Here is a 19,709-nt window from a genome sequence, read left to right on the forward strand (position 1 = left end):
ATCAGGAAAGAAAGTCCACTGGAGTTGGGAATATAAACCCCACAGGAATCCATTCTGGACTGGCTATATGTTCATGTTTTGAAAAAGAGTTGGCATAAAATGCATAGCAGAATTATCAGATTTGCAAATGAATTTAAAAACTTTGAGTTAATGAAAAGCTGATTAGAATAAATTGAAAGAATATAAATATTAATATCATTATTGATATGGACCAGTTCAAGTAATACAACTAGGGATTAAAAATTCCAAATGATTCCTATCAAAGAGGGGTCTCATTTTTCAATTCAATTCATGGAAGGATCCTAAAGATCAAACAGTCTTGTTTCTTTTCCATTGCTTCTAAGTCTTCCACAATCTCACTTTCCCACATTTCTCAACTCACCCTAATATATCAATTTCCCTTTCTCTGAAAGCACTCATTATATATATGACCACAAATATATTACATGATCCCAACAATTTGTTTTATCATTTCTAATCATATTAGGATTTATCCCAACATGACTATTAAATGTCATCACTCTTAAAAGATGCTTATGTTAAGGGGCACCTGGGTAGCTCAGTCAGTTGAACATATGACTTCAGTTTGGGTCATGATCTGATGGTTCATGAGTTTGAGACCCTCATTGGGCTCTCCGCTGTCAGCACAGAGCCCGCTTCAGATCCTCTGTCCCCTTCTCTCTCTGCCCCTCCCCTGCTCACACTCTCTCTCAAAAAAAATAAACATTAACATTTCTCTCTCTCCCTCCCTCTGCCCCTCTCCCCCACTCATGCTTTCTTTCTTTCTCCCTCTGTCTCTCGAAAAAAAATACTCTATTAACGTACTTTGTACTTGAAAACAAGAAATAGAAAATTGAAAATCAAGATGGTGCTGAGTGTCACGTAAGCCAATTTTTTGCAGATATTTTAAAGAAACATAAAATAATGAGGGTCATTTCAGATCTGTCAAACTCGATCTTTATTGGACCAAAAGGGGCCAGTCTAGATGCAATGCAATGTAATTTAAAGGATTTGAAGAATCCTAACATCTATAGCTCCCAACTTGCTTGCCCTACCTCTCTGCCCAGTTCACAGGCATACATTTACTTTGGCAGGTAGAGATGGGTTTTTTTTCCCACCAACATGGTGCCTGAAATTCTCAACAATAATTTTCTCATTTAGGAGAGAAGGGCAGTAATCTGTTCAGATAAATGAGTACAGTCTGGGAACATAGACCAGTAAGTTTTGGTAGGAAAGAAAAAAAGGAATATCTCAACCTGAGCATATGAATTTGAAATACTCAAAGAGAAAAATGAGATGAAATTTGGAGGAGATGGAGCATGAGGGGACAAGGAAGTAGGAGGGAAATGCAATTTTTTTTTTTTGCCTCATTAGCAGTGTTTCCTAGACTCATTAAGCCTCAGGTGGCAAAGAGATGTTTGTTAGTTGGAAGTAGAACAGAGCTGTTTTCATTTTTTTAAACCTTGTATGGCAAACTCAGAGTATCCATTTTTTATTAATATTTTTTCCTCAGGAATGTATATGAACTTGTCTTATTGATTTAAATATCCTTGTTTTTCTCTGAAAGTAACACACTAAAAAATTAGTAACATTTACCTCCTTTTGGATAACACTGGTTGCATTTGTTTTCACTAAAAGTTTATGGATTCCTTGTTGAAATACTATTGTTTTGAGCTATATAGTTGTAAGACTACTATGCAACTGGCTTTTCCCCCTAAAAATTTGCCTGGATTATTTCAAAATAAATTAGATTTAGAGTTTCAGTTTTGCTGACCTATAATTTATGGATGCGTATATGTTTTTACTTTGTAAATATAGTTCATTTACCCCTAAAATGCAAGGCAGACGGATGGGGACTTCAGGAAGAGCCATCATGAAGAGCACCAGTGTGAGTGGGGAGATGTACACACTGGAGCATAATGACGGCAGTCAGTCCGACACAGCTGTGGGTACAGTTGGAGGAGGTGGAAAGAAAAGGAGATCCAGCCTGAGTGCCAAAGTGGTTGCCATAGTGTCTAGAAGGAGTAGAAGCACATCCCAGCTAAGCCAAACAGGTGAGTGAAGTGAATTCAATTTAGATACCTCGAGTTCTTGCTGGAGAGACAAAAGTGGATCCTCGTGCTATGGCTTGTGAGTGATTGCAGAGCATATTGATTCTTCTTTGCAAAGGAAGTTTATTTTTCTGTCTCTGAAAATCTGTTACATATGCGATTTTATTTTTTTTTTCTGTGCAGCTGTCTAACAAGGTATCATTTGTCAATTGGTAAAGTGGTCAGATATTTTCCTTTAAGTTAAAAAAAAAAGTAAAGCCATGTTTATAAATATGCAAGGAAATGCAAAGAAGTATTAAAGATCCAAATTTATTTATATGCAAGAAAAGCAACAGGATTCTCCTTTTCAAAATGTTCCATAATACAATTACCTATAATTTAGGCTCTATATTTTGATGGAAAAGAATGTCAGTTGTGCAACTTGAAATATAGTCTTCAAGGTACTGTATGAATGTAATTATTGAACTGTGATTATTATATTTTCAGTGCAAGTTAAAAACCCGGCAGTTATTTCTACTTTAGAAAATGGGTCAGTGGATTTGTGCAAAGAATAATGTCTTAATACAAATTTGAGTTTCCAGATATTTTCTACTGCTTATAAATCTTAAAAGCTTTATGTCCTCAAGGTATATAGAAAAAGGAGAAACACAGAAGGGAGAATGGTTATTTCTGTACTATAAAATATTTTTTAAATTGCCCAAAATTACATAATATTTGATCAGACATATTAGATTAATTCATTACTATGTTCAGTACTGTGGAAAACCAAAGGTAAGTGAAATACTGAATTGATTAAATTGTCAGCACTTGTTTCTTCTGTTATAACCATTGGTTCCATATTTTTGTTCCTTAACAGCAAAAGTCTTGTTGTAACAACATTTACTTATTCCAGAAAACGTTCATGGAATTCTTTTCTGTAGTTGACTTGGCATCCTGGAGAGTATCTATTTTAAAATGTGCATTCTAGTGGACATATTTACAAATAAATTAAAGGTAGGAAATTGAACCATTCAGAAACTGAAGTACAGCACACAGCTATTTAAACAGAGGTTTGTCTTTCTGAAAATCATAGAATAAACCTAGATTATCTAAGTCTCTGATGGATCTGTCTCTATGCCATCCCACTAAGATGAGCTGTTTATTGCGAAGGAGAATCTTTTATCTTTCTGAGGGTCGGATTTCTCCTTGAGTAGGAGGCATTTTTTCATTTGTGTTGTCTTATTTTTGATGGTGACGCTTCCTGGTTTTTGGTATTGATCTAATGATAGTTTACAGTGTGGGGTATGGATAAGGCTTTTACCACCAAGTTTGAAAATCCTTCATCGCTTAGATGAAATGGAAATGTTCTTTTATGAACCAGTGCTTCCTGCGTGAGAGGCTGCAGATTTAGCGGACTGCTTATCTTCTTCTGCTAACTATCCACAGTCTCTCTTCCTTTATTTTGCCCCTATAATTCCCTCTCTACCATTCACTAAAGTAGAATTATATTTTCCTAGAATAAAACACAATAATAATTTAGAAACTATACTTGTTACATAGCTTTGTAGGTAATAGGTTCAAATGATTGTCATTGAAATACTTAATTAGCCTCTTTGCTTTATTAATTCAAATTTTATTCTGTTTATGATCATTGTTGAATTTCAAATAATATTTACCTTTTCAAAAGTTGCATTGTTTTTTTGTTTTTTTTTTAATTAAAAAAAATTTTTTTTAACGTTTATTTATTTTTGAGACAGAGAGAGAGAGAGAGCATGAACAGGGGAGGGTCAGAGAAAGAGGGAGACACAGAATCTGAAACAGGTTCCAGGCTCTGAGCTGTCAGCACAGAGCCTGACGCGGGGCTTGAACTCACGGACTGCGAGGTCATGACCTGAGCCGAAGTCGGACGCTTAACCGACTGAGCCACCCAGGCGCCCCAAAAGTTGCATTGTTAATAATCTCCACAGAATACCCTACTTTAGAAAATTAGGTTGCAGTGTAAGGAAACAAAAAAGACATTGGATTACAAAGCCAAGCTAACAAAACAATTATTTTCTAAAGTGACTCAGTAAATCACCTGTTACTTCATCTCTCTAGGATTCAGTTTGCTTATATAATGTGGGGGGGGCAGGGGGCAGGGGTCGGATTGGACTATCTGTCCTCCTATGATATTTCCAGGTATAAAATTTTATGTATGTTTTCTATATCATAATTTTACCTTCTTTTTGATAACTTATTCTTATTGATCTTTCTAAAGCAAATGACCGATGGTGACAAACCTTAATTATCATTCCTCTTTGTTTCAGTGCATGGCCTGATTTTTCTTCCTCTTCTGTCTTCTACAAGTGATATGGAGAGGAAAACAGCATTACTTTAAAACAAGCTGTGTATTCTGGGGAATAGAATGTATTACATTTAATGTAAATGTTTAATTATTTTAATGTAGAAGAAAAGGTTAAGTAAGGGCTTCTCTTTTAGTGAACCACTAATCCGTACAGTCTGGGTTACAGTTTCTCTTCTACAATATAGATGAGAGATAATCAGAAAAATGTGAAACGCTTGGAAATAAAAGTTTAATCAGCTTTTCTAAGAATGATATATTACAAGCACATTGCTTTTCTGTTTTTGTTTTTATAGCCACAAGTTTGCTTAAAGGAGTATATTTGAGTGTTTGTTTGAAATCAAGTAAAATTTATTTCAGCAAATTGATAGCATGGTAAATTTTATATACTATACACACACATTCATGTATATGTATTTATTATGAAGAGTAGTTACTGTGCTCTTTAATATATATAAAATTATTCTTATATATAACTTAGTAGTCTCTTCAATTATAGGTAATTATTTTTACAGGATATTTCAATTATAAATATTAATATTTTAAAAACACCTTTACCACACTATTTATTCATAATGAAAATAGGAATAACTTCTTTAAATATGTATTTTTAAATAGGACATTTCCAATGACTCTAGGTGCTACTACTGGTAAATGTCTTCAAGCCATCTTGCATATAGCAAAAAACCTATTCAGTAAGCAGTAGCTAGATTAGTTTGAAAAGCACAATAGTGAAGGAAAGGGAATTATGAGAAAAAGCTCCATATCTAGAAATATTTTGGAATTGAGGCTCAGAGTAAACTTAGGGATAATCTTTATAACTTTATCTACAAATGTAAGATAATTTTAAGTATCATAAGAATGATTATTCATGTGTCTAAGTGAATAAAACTAATAATGATTTACATTTCTAGAGCTTTTGCCATTCACTCTTAAGTTACATACATGCATATGTGTGTACATATAATTTCACTCCTTTATTGGTCACAACAAACTTATTAAGTACTCTTATTATTACTGTTTCCATTTTGAAATTGAAGAAATTAAAGCATAGAGTGATTGGGTAATTTCTTAAGTTCCTATTGTAAGTGATTGGGCCAGAATTTAAACCCAGGCTTCCAGGTGCCCAAGCCTATTCTCTTCACTCTGCAAAAAAGAAGAGTTTGAAATAATGTTCAGCAAACATTTAAGCACAATTCTGTTGTTAGTACATGATAGACAGTATACCAGGCACTGGGCTAGGACCTAGGAATACTAAAGAGATGAATTAAATATTGCCTCTGGCTTCAAAGATACCACAGTAGAAAATGGTGAATTACATATAAATATTCCATCTCAGAAAGGGCAATTATCCATTTATCAAAGTGGTACAGAGGAAGCACAGAATGTGATTCACTCTCATGCAATCTTGAGAGGCTTCTTTGAAGAGGTGAGACTGAATATTAAAAATTAAATCAGTAATACCATATAGGGAAGCTCATTCCAGGTGAGAGGGCACAGCACATTGATAAAATGTTGAAAATGATGAGTGCTTATTCCTCTGGGAAAGGTATGCATCCTAAAATCATATAAAAGATTTCTATAACTCTAATGGATATTCATTCTCACTGCAAGAAACAGGTCATCTCAGAACAGATCTTAGATCAAAGAAGCACTGTGCATCCGAGACTATGATTTCTGCTTAGAACTTTTAACTTTTATGAAGAAAACATCTGTAAATGTAAAATATCATCAGCTCTATTTTCTATCAGTTCTATTTTTCTATCATCAGAAAGTGTTCAATTTACTTTATCTTAAATTATTGAATAACTGTATTTACGGTATTATACCAGCCACAGTAGGTATTTCAAAATTAAAAGTATCATCCCCAGTGGAAGGCAATTTCCTTCACACTCGAAATAAACATGAACCAAAGAACTAAATGAAAAAATATAAAGCAAGTGCCAAATGTAGTAAAACCCCTTGCCATTTATATATGTTACCAAAAGAAGTGGGAAGACAAATTGGTCTAAGATCTATGTCTCAAGATGAGAGCACATGCAGAATTAGTAAATAATTATGGTCTAACCATTTAATAAAATTTTTATTATATCATTAACAGCTGAAGATATTTTATTAGATTAATATCACGTTTAATGATCAAAACTGCTTACATTATGGAGATGTTGCAGTTCTATTTTATAATTTTCAAACAATTAAGAGTCAGTTATCATGTACCAAGAATGTACTAAAAAATCATTTGTTTCTTTGATAATAGTCTGTGTTTTTCTAAAAATTTTCCCCCATTCCAAATTTTACTTTTCCCTGTCCAAATCCTTTCCTTCAAGATCCTGCTCAAGGTCTTGTAACTCTATAAGTTGTCCCCTTTTTCTTCAACCTTTACCAGTATCTGTTTCTGTGAATTCCTATTAGATCAAGCTCTGACTTTACTGTCAATTTGCTGCAAGCACGAAAATTTGAGGCTACTGCCATGAGCAAAGTAATAGGTATATATTTCATAAGGAAGCATATCTCACATGGATATGGATAAACAAAAATTTCCATGACTTGAAAATGATGCACACTCCCTCTGAGTAAAGAAACTCAATCTGTACCAAAACAAAACAAAACAAAACCTTTCAGTGACATTAAGCTCCTGTTTTCCTCCTCCTTTTTGTGTGCATGGAACAGGGCCTCTTCCAGGTGCCTACAGGATCCACTCATGTCTATAGGCCCTGCAAAGCCTTCTCCTCCTTTTTTGATCTGGCTGGCACATTTAGCATTATGTTTTAGGGTTTAGGCCTTTAAGAAGGATGAAAGAGTCACTACTACCTTCTGGCTGCCCTAATATTCCTGCAAGAATCCCTGAAGCAAAGAAGCAGAAAGTAATTTTGTGGAAATTATTAAAAGGCTAATAATTTTTTTGGAAAGGTGGAAGGAAAAATACTGGGAAAAAAACACAAATATATATTTCAATAAATTATCCCAGCCCATGGACACAGTTTGGCTGAAACAAAGGTGTATGAAAAGACTTAGTGGGAAATACATTTAGAAAAAAGGTTGGGGCCAGGTCTTTTGAAGCCCTGTAAGGGACTTTGCTCACTGCTTGATGGAGACATTTTAATCAAGAGAATAGAAGAAACGGCTGTGCCACTGGAAGCTCAAACAGAAGCCAGGTGTACAAACTCAGCGAGGAAGCAAGGAAGTCGGTGTGAGCTAATAGATCAAATGACATATAACACAGTGAGCTAGAGAAGGAGCTATGGAAAAGGAAAAGAATGAACTCACTCAGAAAGGAATGGACTGAAAATGGCATTAAGAGAAGATAAAGTGAGATGCCCTTATTCAGGAATAACTTCTAAGGGAAGAAGCGTGTGTAGTGTGGAAGCAGGATCCAGAGGGAAAAAAAAAGAGTGAGCAGTAAAGAGGAAGAAAAGCAGAGTCCCAATGGAGGAAAGAATTGTAGAGAAAGACTAGTTAATCTTACAGGACTGAAGAGGCTAGAGAATGAGAAGAGACCATTGGATTTTGGAACAGAAGGATTCTTCCTGACCTTAAGTTTGAATAGACTGGAGAGGAAAGGGTGAAGATAGAGCATGCCTCAAGTGTGGGACAGAACCCAACATGGGCTACAGCCCATCCCACTCTCCACTCATCATTCATTTCAGCTTTCTGTCTGTAACCATCATCTTATCCATGCCCACTTAATTACTCCCCATTGCATTTGTGATGGGGTTCTTGTCATGGGTGTGAGGAGCTAGAACAGCAGAGAATGTAGGTAGGAGCTCAGAAACATGGAGTTAGAGGGTCTACAACAGGATAGCATGAGGCTGCCCTCCCCCCCCAAAGCCTATTCATATGTATGGGGCTGGGGCTGGAAAGATGAATAAATAAAAGTAATTATTAGGAACTTCTCTTCAGAAAGCTTAGTGTTAGGAAGGGAAAACCAGTATGAACAGTTCATCTTTCATTCATTCTACCAAAATGTATAAAGTACTTTTATATAGCAGACTGTAATGGAGACAGTACTAAGAGTAAATAAGGGGTGTGTGATGTGTGTGTGTGTGTGTGTGTGTGTGTGTGTGTGTGTGTGACATGTCTGTCTCAGAATGAAGGAGATCTGAGCATTTTCCAAGGATGAGGTATGGGAAAAGCACCTCTAGATGGAGAGATTGAAAGATACAAATAACAAAGAATTTTAATTAACAGAGAAAAGTCCTAGAGAACAGAGGTTATAATTCAAGGACGCTAAAGTTATTCTTGGAGAAAAGGAAAGATGGTTCTCTTCCTGAGTTTGATAGAAAAGAGGAAATGGTTGGAATACACAGGAGTATTGCAACAGGAATATGAAGACTGAAGAAACATGAGTCTGAGGCCTTTGATCTTCTCAGTGTAAATGAGGCGAGAGCAAATAGAGTGAGGATATGGAGTGAGGAATGCCATAAGAAATGACTATGATAAAAGTACTGCTGAGCAGCATTGGAATTCCAGCTGGGTTTGGATAATGCAAAATCTCTGCAAGGTAACTTTAAAGTGCATTTACCAGGATTTGCAGATATCTAGTTCATACTAGTTTCATTTGTTTTTCAAGACGGTCATCCCCTGCCGTGCACATCTCCGGTGTCCACACCAGGATTTCTGCTGATCTAGATCTAGATCTAGAATCTATAGTCTAAAATAGATTATATATATAGAATTATATATATAGGAAATTCACCTGTCCTGGGCTACCATTTACTACTTAGTTGAACTCTTCTCAATATAAAGATTTGTCTCTTTGGGGAAAATTGAAGCTCTACTCTCTCATCTATTGTTATTACTTCTTCCCAAGGCAATGAACCAATCTTTTTCTTATTCTTACTCAAAATAGGGGCCTAAAAGGCTTTTTTTGGCAGTTTATCTCAATGAAATTAAATAATTCTTTCATTATAGTCATGGGAATGAAACATTTCAGAAGATTCATAGTAGAGTTAAAAACTGCATAGTGCTTATTATCCTACAAGATTATACAGGCAAAAATGTAAGTATTCTAAGAAGTTTTGGGTAGATGTATGTATGTTTGATTTCAAAATAGCTTAATAAGAGTTAATGAATTTCCAAGGCATATCACAAATTTCTCAAGAAGAAATTTTAAATGGAAACTAACAAAATTACCCTTGTTCCACTGTCAAGTAAATAATATACTAATATTATTAATAATAAATAAAACTCCAACTATAACCCACTTACACCTAAAGGGATAGTTCTTGAATAATCTAATTTCCCTATGAGTTTAGGGCATTATTTTAAAATTCATGTGGTCCTTAGACAATAATCATGCCAAGAAAATATCCAAGTTATTAAATACCCTTCTGCTAATCTTTTTTCAATTTTCTTCCCAAAAGCCACACAGGTGAAGAAAGTCCTAAAATAAATAATATGATTGCCAGCTTGGACTTTATACTTTATTTACCTTGGGAAAATGCATGTCTTATTTTGCCATAGGACTTATTTTATCTCCTTCCAACCAATCCAGTTTGCCAAAATATTCTCTGTATTTTAAGTCTACTGCAGCTTTGTGAATATTATCAGTCTTTTCCTTTTTATAAAAGTAAGCTGTAGCTACAGAGAAGGCTAAGGTGTTCTCTGTGAACATTTTAAGAAATGTTTTCTTGGTTCTGCTACTTAATAATGGAAGCAAAAAGTTCTTACAAAGGATAGGTGCCCCACTAAGTTTCAGAAATAGAAAGCTACATTTATCAAAATCTTGCTGAAATCCAGATTTCTTGTCTTTGCCTCATTTATTTGATTGATTTAATAGCACAAGAAAAACATTGTGAGGAACATAATGTTTCATATTCTTTGTTTCCTGAATGCAAAATCATGGTGCCAGAAATGATTCTCAAGTCTGCAAAACCATCAAATGAATGTAAGCATGGGTTCTTTTATTTACTGTTGCTGTCTGGCTTAGGAATTCACTACTGTTAATAGAGATTCAGTTCAGCTATAGTAACTCATCTTCTGAAGAGATGCCCTAATAAGGTTTAGTATTTTCAAACATATGCCAGCTGCTATGTTTTTGTTCTTTTCTTGGCTCTGAACTATAAATTTTGAATTTGGCTAATATATATATATATATATATATATATATATATATATATATATATACTTTTAGGTCAATTTGTCAGAAAAAAATATTTATTTGAGTGGAATTAATTTTTATAATTAATTTGTGTTTAGGATTTGAAGGAGGAGAGGAAACTAACATTTCTTAAGTGCCTTCAAAGGACAATACTAAGTACTCAAATAATTATATATGGTGATAATTATTGTTAACTATACTAAGTATATTTTTAAACATGAGATCAATTTCAGACTGGATATGATAAAATATTTTGGGTAGCTCAAATATAACGAGAAGTGTGTCTGATAATTTTTACAGCAGATGACCAATTTCAATGCATCCTCATTTAACAGAGTGATTTTATATAGAGATATATTGCTGATTTGTTTTTGTAATATTTTGCAGATTTTTAAGCACAGAAAAACAAAAAAGAAGATACATAAAACTCCTGCAATGCCACCACTAATTGCAAGTTCACTGTGAAAATATTAGTATATTATTAGCTAATCTTTTTTTATGCATCTGTGTTATTAATATTGATAAAACCATCAGCAATGACAGCTATTATTTATTAATTACTACATGCCATCCATTTAATTGCCTTGCATGTATTAACTTCTCTAGTCCTCAAAACACAGTCATAAAAGGTACTATTATTATTCCCATCTTACAGGTTCCGTGACTTGTCTGAGGCCACACAACTTTTAGAAGTTGAAATGGAATTTATGTCTTAACCACTTCACTATAATTCCATGCAACTCCATGTACACAGAGATATGTTTTTATATAGCTTTTTAAAAATACTTATATATTCATAACATTTCATTTTGTCCTATAATGCTACCTCTTTTTTTTACTTTTAAAAAATATGTATTTAGGAAGACCTGTTAGGACACCATTGCAGAAGGCTTGTACCAGGCTAGATTTGGAAAAAGGTAGATGAGCATGAAAGAGATTACAGTCCTTTGTATGGAAGAGTCTGTGGGCAGTAGTGAGGAGAGGAATGTCATGGATAGGGGTGGATATTGTCATTTACTGAGAGAGTGACTCCTGGGAAAGGATATTATTGGGCACTTCATGCTGATGTCTGGACAGTCATTGGGTAGGTTTTTAAAGCAGTTGAGGATCATCAACATATAAATGGAAATTGGGATCAATGAATTTGCTTAGGAAGGCAGTGCAGAATATAAGGAGAACAAAAGGTAAAGACCTTTTTGAGCCTCAGTTTCTTTAGCTATAAAATGGAATAATAAATGGTACCTACCTCAGAAGATTGTTGTGAGAATTAAATGAAAATTTAGGTTAACAGTTTCTATCAAAGTACCTGGCATGTAGAAAGGGCCCAATAGTAATACTAATTAGCAATTTTAATAATTCTGAGAAACCAAATAGAAGGGCAGTAAAGAACAGATATTGGTGGCATCATTCATGAATGGTGCTGAGAGGCAAGCTAACCTGGCCAATGTTTTTATCTGCTCACTAGTTATAAAGTGATTAATGGTATACAAATTCTTAAAATCTAACTGGAGTTCTTCTAAATCACTGCCTCTCAAAGTTCTTCCTGTCAAGTCCCCCTTTGAAGATCTTGTGAAATCCATCAGCCCTGACCTCAGGAAATTGCACTTCGTCACATTATACCACATTGTGCACACACTTAAAGGGTAGTTATCCATATGTTTATCCTGTGTTAGGTATAATCTGCCAGAGAGTGATCCATCTTCTCTCTTTATCCAACCCTTCCTGTACTTTTCTATACTAGGTCAGGGGTCAGCAAACTTTGGCTCAAAGTTTGTTTCATATGGCCCATGAACTACGAATGATTTTTTTTTTCAAATGGATGAAAATGTCACAATAATATATTGTGACACATAAAAATTATATGAAATTCAGTTTTCGTGTCCATTAACAGTTTTATTGAAATACAGCCATGCTGGGGCGCCTGGGTGCCTCAGTCAGTTGAGTGTCTGACTCTTAATTTTGGCTAAGGTCATGGTCCAGTGGTTGTGGGATTGAACCTATGTTGGGCCCTCCTGCGCTGAGCATGGAGCCTGCTTGGGATATTTTCTCTCTCTCTCTCTCTCTCTCTGTCTCTCTGTCTCTGTCTCTCTCTCTCTCTCTCTCTCTCTCTCTTTCTCCCTCCCTCCCTCCCTCCCTCCCTCCCCCCCCCATTTGTCCCTCTGTCCTGCTCTCTTGCTCTCTCTCTTAAAAAAAAACAAATACAGCCATACTTATTCATTTATGTGTGGTCCATGGCTGCTTTCATGCCACAAAACTTATGGCCCACAAAATCAAAAGTATTCACTATCTAGTCTTTTAAAGAGAAAGTTTCATGACCTTTACTCTAGGCCAAGAATTTACTGACTGCAATGCAGAATGCAGATGAAATCATTAGAGAACTGTGATCATTTTTATAGTTATCTAAACATATTCTCTGCTCAGCCACAAGTTAATTTATATTACTACTGTGACTTTCAAATCCCACCCCCCTTATTCCTGCAGCATTTACATTTATACTGTTTGCCTATTGGCATCATCTCTCACTAGACAAAATGATTCTCCAGAATGAAGGCTTATCCCCCAAAGATGAGAATCTTCAGCTCTTCAACCTTGCCCTAAAACTTGATCCTTGACTTAGCTGCTCACATAAAATAGTGAAACCACTTTGTTCAACTGTGATTTTCCCAGTTGGGAACTCGGGTTGTATCTGTTCGTTCAGTGATGATTACTTCCCCAGAACTTAACACAATGCTGTTACTAGGCATGCAAAGATTTTCTTGAATGAATGAAACTTTTTGAAAGTTTTCTGTGTTCTGTCTCTTTCCTCAAAAGCCACTCAGTCCTCCTCACACACCAATCTGAGTTTTCCTCCTCTCATTACTCCCAGATTGTTCTTGTTAAGGTCACAGAAAGCCCATAGACATGAATTTGATTTGGATAAAATTTAACAAGTTGTGAGGTCACAGGTATTGTGCATAGGAAACCAATAATATGTGTGTAATGGAAAAATACTGGTAAAAAACGTATACTTTATATGTGACATGAATAAATGATTCTTACTTTCTGTCTCTCACATATGTAACTTAATTTCTGGCAGTGCTCTAGCCAGACATGAATTCTTTGGGTTTATAAAACATAATTTAAAGCTTCTTTCTTTGCATCTTTACAGGTACAACCTGTAATGGTCCAACTCTCCACTTGGAAAGTTCTTAATCTGTCACCTTGCTTGTCAAAATCCTTGTCTTCATTCAAGCCCTACCCAAATTCCAACTTTCTGTCAGGGCTAAAAGTGATTCTCTGAACTCCTGCAAAACATTTTTTGGTTCTCATGTGGTGCGGTTTAAATACTTCTCTGCCCCGTATATATCTGTAAGGTTCTTATCACAAGATGAATTTCAAAGTTACTCAAGGATAGTAACTGTGCAGCAGGTTTTTAGGGGAGTAGTGGGTGGGTCTTACATGATATAGTGCCTTTAATGCAGAAGATTCTTAATAGAAGTCTATCGGATGGGTGTGATGTTTGCTCAGTCAAAATATCATGTTCAGATGGTAATTAATTGATCATATCATGGTATTGCTTTTAACGTTGTGACATGCTGTTGTTAGTGGGTAAATTTATAGGCAGTTTTTCTTTTATGTTGGGCTTTGTTATTTTTTAGGAAATCAACACAATTTTTAAAATTTTAACAAGTAAAAGTGATTTTCTTCTGTTATTTTTCTGCCTCCTTTTCCCTTTATTTCCCTTCATATATATCACTTCAGAATACCTAGACATTGATCTGGATACATTTTATTGGATAATTCCACATTTCTGCTTTTAAGTTTTAACTTTTCTATAAGCACCAGTAGATACTTAATCATTTTAAAGTTTTGACACAGTAAATGAATTGTTGTGATAGTAAGTTCTTTACCATTATGGTAAAAGTGAAAGTAACATTTTATTAGAAAATTACTAAAAGACAATTTGCCTTGATAATGATTGATAAAGATGTTACAGTTTTCAACACCCTCTTGCATATATCACTTGATGTAATAAGTCTATTAACCTTGTGAAAATACATAGTTAAGAAATGTGAAAATGTATATATTTTTTGGAAATCTGTCTTTTCTTAGGGATAGAGACAAAGGATACCTGTCATAATGGATTTACCATAACTATTAGGCAAGTCAGCTAGTGAATCTTTACGTGGAAGATAAGATTTCTGATATCAGGCAAATACATTGCAATACTTACTAAAATAATCATTTACAAACTAAAGAATGTGGTACACACAATAGTTAGTCATAGTTTTAGTGAGGCTTAATAGACTTCATGTTCTAGGACTATAGGAGAAATAATAGTCAGTATTCCAGATTCAAATTCAGTAACCTAGTATGTTTCTGTAAGCTGAAATAGCACCTTTTTTCATATATATTTTTTTAGTTTTATATAATTTTTTATACTTTTATACTTGAAACTATAAAACTTCTGACAATCAAGTAGTAAATAATCATATTGTGTTTAGGAAAGTTTCAAATGAAAAGAATTATAAATTATATGTAATATGTAAATAAATTTATATTTGTAAATAAACATATAGTTGCATTGAAACAATTTGCTGTTATCTAATGAAGCAGAAGTATATTAAGTTAAGAAATACAAAAAATCAGTATCTTAATTTAATATTTTCATCACTCTGAATATTTTTATCACTCTGAATTTTTATCACTCTTATACTCTGAAAGTGTGAGAATCTCTAATCTACCTGAATTATAGAAACTGAAAATAGAATCAATGCCTTTAATGAGGGAAGATTCTTTTTTTTATATAATTTAACTTTATTTTTTTATTTTTTAAAATTTACATCCAAATTAGTATATAGTGAAGCAATGATTTCAGGAGAGGGAGGATTCTTGATAGGAAAACCTATTGACTAGAAATCCACAGGAAAATAAACTCAAATGAGATATTTAATAGACTCTACATGATTCAGCCTGCTACTAAAAATGCCAATTCCTATTTACAACTTCTACCTCAGGAAATTTACCCAATTAACTAGATGTTTATAAAAAGGAGAAAGAAAAAAAATGCAAGAAAGAAGAGATAGAAAAGATGTCATTTTAAGAAAGATTACATAGGGGGCGCCTGGGTGGCGCAGTCGGTTAAGCGTCCGACTTCAGCCAGGTCACGATCTCGCGGTCCGTGAGTTCGAGCCCCGCATCGGGCTCTGGGCTGATGGCTCGGAGCCTGGAGCCTGGAGCCTGTTTCCGATTCTGTGTCTCCCTCTCTCTCTGCCCCTCCCCCGTTCATACTTTGTCTCTCTCTGTCCCAAAAATAAATAAAAAACATTGAAAAAAAAATTAAAAAAAAAAAAAAAAGAAAGATTACATAAATTTTCAGGGGAATTCTGTGATCTTCAACAAATCATTGATAGACAACTATCTATCTATCTATCTATATATGTGTGTGTGTGTATATATATATATATATATATATAGAGAGAGAGAGAGAGAGAGATTGGTGTGAATATGAATAGCAAGATGAGAGTAGGAAACTTTTACCTTAAAAGTAAAAATTTACTTTCAGTTTGGTGCTTTGACTTTCTATAATGCTTAATAATAATTCTGTCTTCTCATGGAGCATTCCTTATTATCTCTTTAAATCTTTTTTGAGTAAAGATTCAAAAGCATATTTTTGTGGAGAAAAACAATCCACTTTCATAAATCATGTAAATAATTTTGAAAATCTAATCCAAATTATATATACAGAAACATGAAAGAAAAACAGCTGATTTCAAATGTTTTAACGTAATGTATTACATGCACTGACTGGGATGAAAAAGCCTATTTTTTCCATATTTTTAAATTTGATCTAAGTACAATTACAGATATTGGTTTTAATTTCCAAGGTGTAGGTGGCCTGAATTCTGGGTTCCTTGGTGAGAGTTCCTGAATCTAAGTGGCTCTGTAATAACAGGTCTGTTGGCTCCCTTCTGCTCTTGGTGCTGGATGCAGAAGCCATCTCCTCTATATCTCTGCCAGTGCTTTTAGTTCCTAGTAGGCACGTCCTAGATTCTCCGGCCTGGATAGCACAGTTTGACAATTTGGTGCACATCCTTTTACTCTGTAGATGGCTTAGTGACGTTACTCAAAGCAATGCCAGTTGTCTGTCCTTTTGTTCTGCTTTTATATTTCATAGTTTTCACTCGTTGCATACCCCCTAGCTATGCCTTTTAGAATGCTGCTGTGAGTATTCTTCATGGTACACACAAATAGAAGGCATTTTCCTTGCCCTCAAATTATTTATAAGCTCAGTTTTGACTTGGTAAAAGGCAGAAGGCTGTCCTGTCTTTTTATAGAAATTTACAGTTTACAGAGCTTTTCGGGCTTACCATCTCATGAGTGCAAAATTATGGAAACTCTTAAAAGCCTGATCATATTAAGAAAAATTAGGAGGGCATTAGCTAATGAAGGATTCATGAGGAACATTAGCTTTAAATGTAATATAAACATATGTTCTTTAGTCCTCAAAAATTCCATAAAATTTAATATATTATTAATATTATTTTCCTTTCCATTCAGAAAATAATTGTGAGAATTAAATACAATTGTAAAGAGCCCAAATATTTCAAATTTTACATACATATCACCTGAATTTTAATCTTTAAAATAATCAATCTGTTTTTAGTAGTATATTGTACTAACATTTGTATTGTTCATTCTTAGTTAAGTCCTACTCCCTTCCCCAAGGTAAAAGGAAGCCATCAGTTTTGTTTTAAATTTTCTCCTTTTTCCACCATTAAATCTTTGGGTCATTAGTGCCTGAAACCAGCAGTTGTTCCCTCACTGAACTTAAGTTCCCACCTAGCACTGGCAGTAATGTTCATGTGGTGCCAAACATTTCATTTACTCCACATTTATCAAGTGGCTATCAGTAATACGAATGGTGAATACTTACTCAGCCATATTATATGATTGGTCCTGTGTAAAATACTTGCTATGCATTATACTATATTCACATTCAACCCTCTCAACAATTCTGTGTGGTTGCTATAGAGTTAATGACATACAGTAATTTTCTTTGGATTTTCAAGGGGAAAAAAAAATAAAAGGCTGAAAGAAGTTAAGTCACTTGCCCAAAGTCATACAGCAAGTAAGTGGAAGAGAGAATTTGAATCTTTGTCTGTACTCAGAGTCTTAGTCCTTGCCCCAGGCTGAATATTTATGTCCCCCTAAAATTCATACATTGAAACCTAATGGCCAGTATGATGGTATTAGGTCCTGTGGGGCATTTGGGAGGTGACTAGGTCATGACGGTAGAGCCCTCATGAATGAGATTAGTGCCCTTCTAAAAAAGGCTCCACAGAGCTGACTACCCTTTCAACCATGTGAGGTCATGGTGAGAAGTCATCTGTCTACCAGGAAATGAGTCCTCACCAGACACCAAATCTGCTGGTTCCATGTTCTTGGACCTCCCAGCCTCCAGAACTGTGAGAAATAAATTTTTGCTCTTTATAAGACACCTAGTTTATAGTATTTTTGTTATTGCACTACATGGTCTGGGTATGTTTAAAGTGCTGTTAATTGTTAGTTAAATATATAATTATCTATAAATATCAAGAATATCCAGTATCAGTGGTTACAATTTGTCATTTTCATAGAAGTTTATGTAACTAGAAAAATATTTAATTTGGATTTCATTTTCCTTATAAGGAGAAAACTGTAAAATGTATCTTCAAATAATTTTATACACTAAGACTAATAAGCTAATGCACACCACTATTTTTTTTCTTCTTCAGTGCTATGCCTTACCTATTAGTCCGATTTTACTTGTCAGGAAAGTGAAAGAGAGAGAGTAACTTGCCTGAGTTCACACTGGTAAGAAGAGAGCTGGAATTTGAACCTAGGGGTTGAGCTACAGAGTCTGTGCTCTAAGTGGAGCATATCATCAAAGCTGGCCTGGGAAGTGACACTGTCATCCAGCTATCTGGTTCCAGGACCATGATACTGTACTGCAACTCCAGCTGCTTGGTGGACTAGTTCCTAAAGCTGTCTTAAAATGTGCAAAGGCTCAAACACAGTAGGACTGTGTTTCTTGTTAATTTAACAAAAAACGAGTTTGTTGGGCATCTGTGGGTTCAGTAAATTCTAGTAGGCTTTTCTGTAGAGAAGATAGTATATTAAGAAGGGATCATATCTCAAATTTCATAGTCTTCTCTCAAAGTAATAAGTCATGTTCAGAATGGTACTTGTTTTTCTCTGAACTATGTCACTGCTTTCTAAGCACTGAGGAGGTTATCAAAAGAAGGAGAGATTTCCTTGGGACAGCTGAGATAGAGTTGTAAAAGAGAAGTGAAGGAAGAAGAGAGATAAAAGACTGTTGTGTACATCCATATGGGAGATTCCCTTTGGTCCATGTTGTCCAAACTGCATATAATGGGGCACCAGCAGAAGAATGGTCTCAGGGGAGAAGGTAACAGGGGAATAAGGCAAGTAACAGGCAGTTGTCTACAAGGTTCCTCTAACAGTGCTAAAGTCTAGAACATGTTGGTCGTGTTGGGGAGAAGATGGGAGAGTGCAATAAGCAAGTCATTTATATCTTGAGACTGCTACTATATACATATAATAGAAGTAGATTCATTTGTTCTGTTCACTTAACTGATTCATTTATCCACAAAGATAAGCCTAATTATATAATAAAGGCTGACTTTATTGGATACTTACTGTGAGCCAGACTAGCACAATTCTAACACTTTAAAACAGATACCACCCATTGTTGTCACCACTTTTTAGGTAAGGAAACTGAGCTCAGAAAGATTAAATAATTTTCGCAAGATCATGTAGCCAATAGACAGTAGATTCAGTGTGCTTAACATTTATATTGTTAGCCGTGATACTGTGCCATCATCTTTAATTAACTCGATAAATTATTCGTTAAAATGAATCTACCTGCTATAATAATTGACTTTAAAATGTATAGTCTCAAGTTCAGTAAAATTCTGTTTATTGTTCATTTAACAGTTTGGTCAGGTGTTCATAGTTGACAATCCTCTCTCTTCCATGCAGTGGTTTGGGCACCCACGCTCTTTGTATTTTATGCTTTTTTATTATCTGAGTCCATGTCACAGACGAATAAAAGAATGGAGAAGGTACATCTGCTTCTTAAAAGCCTTGTTCTGGAAGCACCACACATCAGGAATCACATAACCATGCCTGCATGCTAGGCATGGGGACTGGGAAATATAATCCTGGCTTAACAGCTGCTTAGTGTCAATTTTAT

General features: G+C 34.8%; 1 protein-coding gene across 2 annotated transcripts in view; it reads left to right on the plus strand.

The window, feature by feature from the left end:
* RIMS1 (regulating synaptic membrane exocytosis 1) overlaps nucleotides 1-19,709 on the plus strand; it is a 487,006-nt gene that overhangs the window by 409,284 nt on the left and 58,013 nt on the right. For both annotated transcript variants that reach the window (XM_049652868.1, XM_049652866.1), the window contains one exon: nucleotides 1,819-2,054. In XM_049652868.1, the coding sequence (XP_049508825.1) occupies nucleotides 1,819-2,054 (236 nt within the window). The remainder of the gene's footprint in view (nucleotides 1-1,818; nucleotides 2,055-19,709) is intronic.

The sequence above is a fragment of the Panthera uncia genome, assembly GCF_023721935.1.
Source record: "Panthera uncia isolate 11264 chromosome B2 unlocalized genomic scaffold, Puncia_PCG_1.0 HiC_scaffold_24, whole genome shotgun sequence".
Classification (NCBI taxonomy): domain Eukaryota; kingdom Metazoa; phylum Chordata; class Mammalia; order Carnivora; family Felidae; genus Panthera; species Panthera uncia.